General features: G+C 44.7%; 1 protein-coding gene across 2 annotated transcripts in view; it reads right to left on the bottom strand.

Moving 5' to 3' along the window:
• Positions 1-9507, bottom strand: part of RBFOX1 (RNA binding fox-1 homolog 1) — a 1171625-nt gene that overhangs the window by 718283 nt on the left and 443835 nt on the right. For both annotated transcript variants that reach the window (XM_060260455.1, XM_060260432.1), the window contains exon 4: positions 1544-1577. In XM_060260455.1, the coding sequence (XP_060116438.1) occupies positions 1544-1577 (34 nt within the window). The remainder of the gene's footprint in view (positions 1-1543; positions 1578-9507) is intronic.

Below are 9507 nucleotides of genomic sequence, written 5' to 3' on the forward strand. Positions count from 1 at the left end.
TAAAAGTTGCTTTTTTTCCACCTGCTCCTCCACATCTCCCTCCTTCCTTCCTTCCTTCCTTCCTTCCTTCCTTCCTTCCTTCCTTCCTTCCTTCCTTCCTTCCTTCCTTCCTTCCTTCCTTCCTTCCTTCCTTCCTTCCTTCCTTCCTCCCTCCCTTCTCTCAGTCATCTGACATTCCTGTTTGGGGGCTCTCAAACATCTGATATTTATTCTATGTGGCTCTTTTGTTAAGCAAGTTTGGCCACCCCTGTTTTAGCTGCTCACTGTCTGATTATCTTGTAGGGATGCTGACCTGGTTGGTGGTTGGAGATCTCACGAGATTACAACTAATCTCCAGGCAACAGAGATCAGCCCCCCCCCCCCCCGAGATAATGATCACTTTGGAAGCTGGACTTTACGACATTGTACCCCACTGAAGTCCTTCCCTTCCCAAGCCCTACCTTCCTCAATCCCCACCCCCCAAATCTCCAGGTATTTCCCAACCCAGAGTTGACAACCACACTTTTGTTGTCTCTATTTCATCCTCAGATTAGCTGGGGTTGTGAAAGAGCGCTAACCCGGATCTGTGATTACTGTCCAAAGACCAACCATAGACAATGCAAGAGAAATAGGCGACAGTCAATGCAAAGACCTGATCCAATTTTTCTCCATTTGACACAAACCACCCTCCCAGGAACTCAGTCCTAAAGATGTGTTGTTGCTGATGTAGGAGGAAGGATCACCAATAAAGAAACCCCGTAGGTGGAACACACAGGAGCACGAGATACATCCATGGGCTGGGTGGCTCCTAATTTGGGGGTCAGACCGTGAGGCTCAATACGCCTTAACATTTCATATCTGAGAAATCCAAACCCAGACGAACCACCATCGACACAGACACAAAACATTCACCAGGGACTGGCAGCTTCCACATATGGCAATCAACAGTCACCAGCCTGAAGACATGGTGTCAGCAAGGGCATTTAGATTAAAGAATTGTTAAAGAAACTGAGGGGAACTCTTCATGAGCGAGATGGTTGCAAGGAGGGGGGGGGGGGGGACAAACAGACAGTTATCCAGCTATTTCCTGGTGAAGACCGTGAGAACTGGGACCCACTGGTCGAGTGTGCTTCAGACACATTTCAAAACATGACTCCCCACAAAAGTGCAGTCTGAAGCTCATCACAAAACCCCTTGTTCTACCTTCACAAAACAAAACACTAGGATGCCAAAGACAGCAACACGAGAGATCCATTCTTCTTTCATGATAGCTTTTCTGTCGCGGCTGGGTTTAAAACCTACACAGTTTCATCTACAACCTGGGGGGGGGGGCGGGAACGGGGCTCGCTCATCTTAAGCAGAAAGAACCATGACCATTGTAATCGTATGCACTTGCACCTGATCGATACTAAGCAACACAGCCCATTTGAATTAAATGAGCTCTTTGCCTGAGTCAAGAGTTCCAGCAGAAGGGCCAGCGAGAACGATTCACGACATCGAGAACAAGCCACCAATCACAAAGAAACCAAACACAAACAAAACAAAAATATATAGTTATGCTTACCCTTAGTTGACCCCTTTCACAATTCATCTGTTGTCTTTGAAATCTGGAAAAGAAGAATTTGGGAGGGGGAAAAAAAACCCTAAAATGATTGTTGTTGTTTTTTGTTAAGAAAAGATAACGAATAGAATTGTTTATGAAAATTAATAAACAGCCAGTTAGAAGGAATCATAACTTTAAATATATATATATATATGTATGAGAGGAACGGGGAGGAAATGGTAGGGTAGGGAGAGGGAGGTTTAGGGGAGTCAAAGCAGCAATCCATAACTAAGGACTAACATAACCTTATTATGTTAGTCCTTATTGATAAACACAATCTATTTTATTGGGGACCAAGCCTAGAAGGAGAAGAACCTTTGTGATCAGCCCAAAATAAGGATTTTCTGTGGAGCAGTACTGAACAAACAAACAAAAAACAGGCAGCCGTGTTGGTCTGAAGTAGTAGAACAAAATAGGAGTCGATTGCACCTTTAAGACCAACTTAGTTGTATTCAGAACGTAAGCTTTTGTGTGCTCTCTAAGCACACTTCATCAGATTCCTCGTCTGTGCCAGATTCCTCGTCTGATGAAGTGTGCTTAGAGAGCACACGAAAGCTTACGTTCTGAATACAACTAAGTTGGTCTTAAAGGTGCAATCGACTCCTATTTTGTTTAAAAAAAAACCAGGTGTAAGTGTTTTCATACAGACTTAAGAAAGTGGGTAGAGTTATCAATCTCCAGGAGGTGGCTCAAGATTTCCTGGAATTATAACTGATCCCTGAATGATAGCCGGCTCCTTCTTGTTGCACCTTACTTACTATTAGGGTTGCCAAGTCCAATTCAAGAAATATCTGGGGACTTTGGGGGTGGAGCCAGGAGACTTTGGGGGTGGAGCCAGGAACAAGGGTGTGACAAGCCTAATTGAACTCCAAGGGAGTTCTGCCCATCACATTTAAAGGGACAGCACACCTTTTTAAATGCCTTTCTTCCGTAGGAAATAATGAAGGATAGGGGCACCATCTTTTGGGGCTCATAGAATTGGACCCCCTGGTCCAATTGTTTTGAAACTTGGGGGGTACTTTGGGGAGAGGCACTAGATGCTATACTAAAAATTGGGTGCCTCTACCTCAAAACATACCCCCCCCCGAGCCCCCAATACCTGCGGATCAATTCCCCATTATTCCCTATGGGAATCGTTCTCCATAGGGAATAATAGAGTGCCCAGTAGACATTTCCCCCCCACACACACACTTTCTAAAGCGGGGGGGAGGGCCTCCAAACCAGGGAATCCCCTCCCTCTCTCTCACACACAAATACTTACTGGGTCTTGTTCCTGCAGAACTTTACTTGATCTGAAAATGAAAGCAAAACAGAGGGAGGGGCCGTTCTCCGAAGCCCTTCCTGTTTCCTGCTTCCTGCTCAGCCTTAAAGGCACATATTTTAAAAACGGACCTGCAGGAGCTCTAAAACTACATGGCGACTGTGGGGGGTGGGGCTTCCCCCGCCGGCCAGATGGCTGGGGGCGGGGAGAAGCCTGTAAAAAACGGGGGATCCCCCGCTGGGATGTGGGGATTGGGAAGCCCACTTGCTATGTCACCATCCAGTCATGACTGTCTTATGACAATCCAATAGGGTTTTCAAGGTGAGAGACATTCAGAGCAGGTTTGCCATCCAGCCAGCCACCAGGAGCTTTGCCACACCCCCAGCAGCCCTCATTAACCCCTGGAAGAAGCCTCCACTTCTTATGTGATTTTGGGTGGCAGGTGGCTTGCTGGCCTTTTGACTGTGGGGGAGGGCGGGCAGGAGAACCCCAAGCCAGCAAGGCCTGCTTGAACTGACTGGATCTCTAGCCAGCCCAAGCAGGCCTCAATCGCCTGTGGCTCTCCTTTCTTGTGTCGGGTTGCTTTTGGCTGGTGGAGGGCAGCATATGCTAATGAGTTATGCTAATGAGCTCTGCCACCTATTTTTCTACAAAACGAACCCCTGGCCAGGTCCCTCTTCTTGCACCCTACTTATTCCCTGCTAATTTCCTTCTGCTTCACCAGACTTTACACAACTTTGTACTTTTTATTACTGATAGATCTGTGCTTTTCACCTGGTCTATGACTGTTATACTAAACACTGACTGACTTTACCCAACATGCCTCAGGCTCTCAACCCAGTCAGAACCAGAACAATCCGTATTAAATATTTTCGTTGCTGTTGCTTTAATAGCACTTTTGCAGTTTAATGCTGGTCACGGGGGAAGGGGACATGTAATTCTATACTTAGTCAACCAGCCCATAGAGCACAAGAATAAATTCCTCTATGACATTTGCTAAAGAATGGTACCAGACATACAAACCTATCGTAATTACCTACTTTGCTGGTCATCGTTAGCTTTGGAAGCTTAATCAATATGCTTTTATTCTCCCATGATAACCGGGATGGCAAATATAATTTGGAGACAAGAAGGAATTCTGATGCTCCCAGTGCATTAACGTTTCGCCAGACTTTACACAACTTTGTACTTTTTTATTACTGATAGATCTGTGCTTTTTTACATGGTCTATGACTGTTACACCTCTGGCAACTGGCAAAAAATGTCGAACACCAAACTATTGTGCCTTTCCCATCCTGCAACAAATAATCACATGGCATCCCAATGTGTTAAGACTCTGAGTCTTTCATGGGAGCGGTACCATGTCAACCATGCCCCCTCAAACTATCTCACATGTGATTCCTCCACAGCCTATAGAATTACAGTATAACCACGTTTATAAATATCCCAGGCTTAGTTGTGAAGTAGTAGTTTGAATCTGGGAGAACAAGGTTTGAATCCCCACTCTGCCACAAAAGCTTGCTGAGTGACCTTGGGGCAGCCACATACTCTTGGCCTAGCCTACCTCATGGGGTTGTTGTGAGGAAGGAAAAGAGGAGGAATAGAATTATGTGAATCGCTTTGGGGTTTTCACTGAGGAGAAAGGCGGAATAGAAACGAAGCAGGCGAACAGGGAGGCAGACAGGAAGGCAGAGACAGATGGACAGACGATAGATAGATAGATAGATAGATAGATAGATAGATAGATAGATAGATAGATAGATAGATAGATAGATAGATAGATAGATAGATAGATAGATAGATAGACAGACAGACAGACAGACAGACAGACAGACAGACAGACAGACAGACAGACAGACAGACAGACGGACGGACGGACGGGCAGATAAACAGACAGACATTCAGACGAAGGAAGGAAGCAAGCAAGGAAAGACGGAAGGAAGACTACAGAGGACTATGAAGAAATATTTAAAGTTAACAAAAGACAGGGCTTTTTTGTAGCAGGAACTCCTTTGCATATTAGGCCACACACCCCTGGTGTAGCCAATTTTCCTGGAGCTTACAGAAAACCCTGTATTAAGAGCCCTGTAAGCTCTTGGAGGATTGGCTACATCAGGGGGTGTGGCCTAATATGCAAAGGAGTTCCTGCTGTTGCAAAAAAAAAGCCCTGACAAAAGAACACCCCCTCCCTCTAGTCTTTTTGGAGTATGGCTTCATGGCAAAGCAGTACAGATATTTCACAAGCAAACAAAAGGATAGGATTTGAGATCCAGAAAACCCTTTACAGTTGATGTTTTTTGGTTTTTTAAAATGCATCTCTGGTTTCATTCAATGCCAGTTTTGCAGCCGAGCCATTGAGAGTACGCAACCATTTAGACAAATGAGGATTCTCGGCTTCTTTTTTTTTTCCTTCCAAAGGCAGGATTCCCCTAAGAGCTCTCTCAGAGAGGCAAGCCACTTGCGAGTAGTAACTTCATAGAGGGCAGAGTTGGGAGCAGATGTGTAGGAGCTGATCTAAAGCGTTTACAGAGGAGTCAGCGGAGGAGTGAGAGAGGCACAGGCCTGCAATGCCGGGAGAAGGGAAGAGATCAAAAGGGCTCAAGTTCAAACAGAAGGGTATGTGGGGTGTCAGGGAGAGGGAAAGATATGGATTATCTGTCATCGCTTTCCGCTCCTACAGATCATCTGCCCAACGAGTAAACAAGAATGTTTTGCTTGAAAAAAAACAACAACAAAAGAGAACTTCAGTCCAGAAATGTGCTCTAAATAGCCTACTGAAGTTCACCTGGTAAACAAATGCTCAATGTCATCAAGTCAAGGTTGCCAGTTTTACCCACTGAACCCAACATGGTCGCATTCCCTTGTGCTGCTAACTTTCAAATTCCCGTTGCCAGAGAACCCCTGCCGCCCGGTGGAAGATCTTCGCCCTTTGTTGCACTCTCACAATGTGTCGACCCCGATGGAACCGAGGGGACTGAAGTCACTCCTGTGTGCCTGTCTGCAGCAGTCGGGGTTCACTTTCCACACAGGAATGAACCCGACAGCGGTTTCTTCCCCAAAGGTCACCTCCACAGAGGTTATATGCCCCAGCTCTGATTGGGGTTGCCAGTCCCCAGGTGGGGGCAGGAAATCCCTCGGTTTTGGAGACCCTCCCCCCACTTCAGGGTCATTTTATTTATTTATTTATTTTATGACTTCTATCCCGCCCTTCCCAACAAGAGGCTCAGGGCGGCCTCAGAAAGTGGGGAGGGAAATATCTGCTGTACACTCCATTATTCCTTATGGAGACCAATTCCCATAGGGTATATTGCAGAATCGATCCATAGGTATCCATAGGGGCTCGGGGGGGCTGTTTTTTGAGGTAGAGGCATCAGATTTCAGCATAGCATCTGGTAGCGCTCCTCAAAATATCCTCCAAGTTTCAAAAATATTGGACCAAGGGGTCTTTCTCTATGAGCCCCCTAAAGAAGGTGCCCCTATCCCTCATTATTTCCAGTGGAAGCAAAGCATTTAAATGGTGTGTGGTCCCTTTAAATGTAATGACCAGCGTTCCCTTTGGTGTTCAACGTTTGTTACAACCTTGCTTCTGGCTCCACCCCCAGTGTCTCCTGGCTCCACTCCCAAAGTCCCCAGATACTTCTTGAATTGGACTTGGCGACCCTAGCTCTGATACTGTCGGGAAACAAGATTTATTTCCTTCTGCACAACATCACAGTGCATTTGTGAACCTTCCAGGGTTCCCCCAGCGTCCTCCAATTCGTTTCCCAAACCTGCTTTGCTGCGATGTTTGCGGAAAGATCATGGTAAGGTTTGAATGATGACCACATGGGTGGCGAAGTTAACATTTCCTGGTCCCACCGACATGGCAGCCATTCTCCCTGCCCACACAGCATCCATTTCCTTCCCTGCCACTAGAGGGTGGTTGTAAAATTGGCAATCTGAATGACATTACAACTGGGGTATTATGTTACATGAATCACAACTTCTTATTTCTTTTATTTAAGTAAGTCTCTAGCCACTTTCATTGACGAGCTATGAGGGGAAAGGCATAGCTCAATATTCCTGATCTGGATGGACCAGGCTAGACTGGTCTTGTCAGATCTCAGAAGCTAAGTAGGTTGGTATTTAGGGGTCCTAAAGTTACACTGGCAGTTGCCACATTGATTTTAGTCCCTATGTCCTTTAAAGCAACGGGTTTAAACAATTTCACTGTTCAAGATCTATGTATCAAGACGTTTTTAAGAAGAAGACTGCAGATATAGATAGATAGATAGATAGATGATAGATAGATAGATAGATAGATAGATAGATAGATAGATAGATAAATTTATTGTCATTGTTCTCAACAAAAAGAGAGCAACGAAATGAGGTGCTCTTCCACAAAACATACCAACACATCAAACACACATATTCATATTCATACCATTTAAATACATCTAAAACCATTTAAACCATTTAAACCATTAAAACCATTTAAATACATCTAAAACAGATAAACATTCATAAAACCATAAAAACCATTTACACCATTTAAATATATCTAAAACAGATAATCCTTCATAACCCTGCATTTAGCCCTAACCACAGCACTTGGATAGAAACTGTCCTTAAATCTGTTTGTCCTAGCCTTCAACACTCTATATCGTCTACCTGACGGTAAGATCTCAAATAGCAAATGGCCCAGATGTGAAGGGTCCCTTAGGATCATTTGTATCTTCCTTTTACATCCCATATTATACAGATCCACCAATATCCCACCCTTCTCTCTGAATCAGAGACTTGGAGCAGTTTACAATCTCCTATATCTTCTCCCCCCACAACAGACACCCTGTGAGGTGGGTGGGGCTGAGAGAGCTCTCCCAGAAGCTGCCCTTTCAAGGACAACTCTTGCAAGAGCTCTGGCTGACCCAAGGCCATGCCAGCAGCTGCAAGTGAAGGAGTGGGGAATCAAACCCGGTTCTCCCAGATAAGAGTCCGCACACTTAACCACTACACAAAAGAGGGAAGGGAAGGGAAGGGAAGGGAAGGGAAGGAAGGGAAGGGAGACCATCAAAGAATACCAGGGTTGCTATGCAGAGGCAGGAAATGGCGAACAACTTCTGAATAACTCTTGCCTCGAAAACCCTACGGCGTGTCCAGGCCTCAATAGCCCAGGCAATCTGGATCTCATCAGATCACACAAAATCAGCAGGGTTGGCCCTCGCTAGCATTTGGAAGGGCGATCTCCAAGGAAACCAGTGCCGGGACAGAGGCAGGAAAACAAGACATCTCTCTGAAACGTTCCATCCCCAGAAGTCAATAATGACTTCCAGGCGTGCGTGAGCACGCACACACACACACACAAATACTCACTGTAAAATAATATAAAATAAAAACAACAGAGCTGCCGGCTGTGACTTGAGGGCACTTCTGACCACCATATCTCCATTAAAAAGGGGGCTACACAACACACACAATTTATCTGAATTCCAATATGTAGAGAGGAAGAGAATGAAAGAGAGAGATGATAGACAAGTAGATACCGTCTGTCTGTCTGGATCAATAGACAGACAAATCCAGAGAAATCGATACACAGACTGTTATAGATAGGAGAGAGAAAGAGACTAGAATGGATGGATGGATTAATCAATCAATTGATGCATGAATTCAGAGAAACTGATATACAGACTGTTAGATTGTTGATAGATAGATAGATAGATAGATAGATAGATAGATAGATAGATAGATAGATAGATAGATAGATAGATAGATAGATAGATAGATAGATGGTAGATAGATGATAGATAGATAGATAGATAGATAGATAGATAGATTAGATAGATAGATAGATAGATAGATAGATAGATAGATGATAGATAGATAGATAGATAGATAGATAGATAGATGATAGATAGATAGATAGATAGATAGATAGATAGATGATGCTGAAGTGGAAATGGGAACAACTACTGTGGGAGGAGTGGAGAAATTATGAGGAAACCTGCCATATTTCAAGAGCCAAGAGAAAACTACACAAGCCAGTTCCTGAGCAGGGGTGGGGTGGGGACACCAAAATCAATTGGAATTCCTGTCATTGTGTCCCTAAACTGTTTATACACCCTCTTCTCCAAAACAGATTTTTTTTGGGGGGGGGGAGGAATGGAAGTCTGCCAGGGGCATCCTCCCCCCCCCCCCCAGGACTAACATTTATATTTTAAAGGTTTTTAAAGTCCTACTGGGACAACCCCTCCCCACACACTTTCTTCTTCTTGCAGGAAAAAAAAACCCCCTTCTTTTACCTTCCTAGCTACTCACAAATCTGTTTTATGTGGAGACAGAGAGGGAAGGACTGAGGGGAGTACTGAGGAGAAAGGAATGGCCCTCGGGCAAAAAAGGTGGGAAAATGTATTTGGGAAACACCTTCTCTCTGGAAGGAGCTTTGGAATCCTGTTGCATGCGGGACTGCACAGGTGCTCTTGAAACAAAGGATGGAAACTGGCCCGGCCAAACTAGGATTAAGATGAGTGGAGCACAACACAGAGATATTCCAGCCCTATACCATACCCCTGCTGGATAAACTAATTATTCCACACATTGTGTAGTGGTTGAATTCTGAACTACCACCATTTTAGACCATGGGTGGGAAGCATGCATGATTCATATCCTCTATATCAAACAAACCAAA

Source organism: Heteronotia binoei, chromosome 20, assembly GCF_032191835.1.
Source record: "Heteronotia binoei isolate CCM8104 ecotype False Entrance Well chromosome 20, APGP_CSIRO_Hbin_v1, whole genome shotgun sequence".
Classification (NCBI taxonomy): Eukaryota; Metazoa; Chordata; class Lepidosauria; order Squamata; family Gekkonidae; genus Heteronotia; species Heteronotia binoei.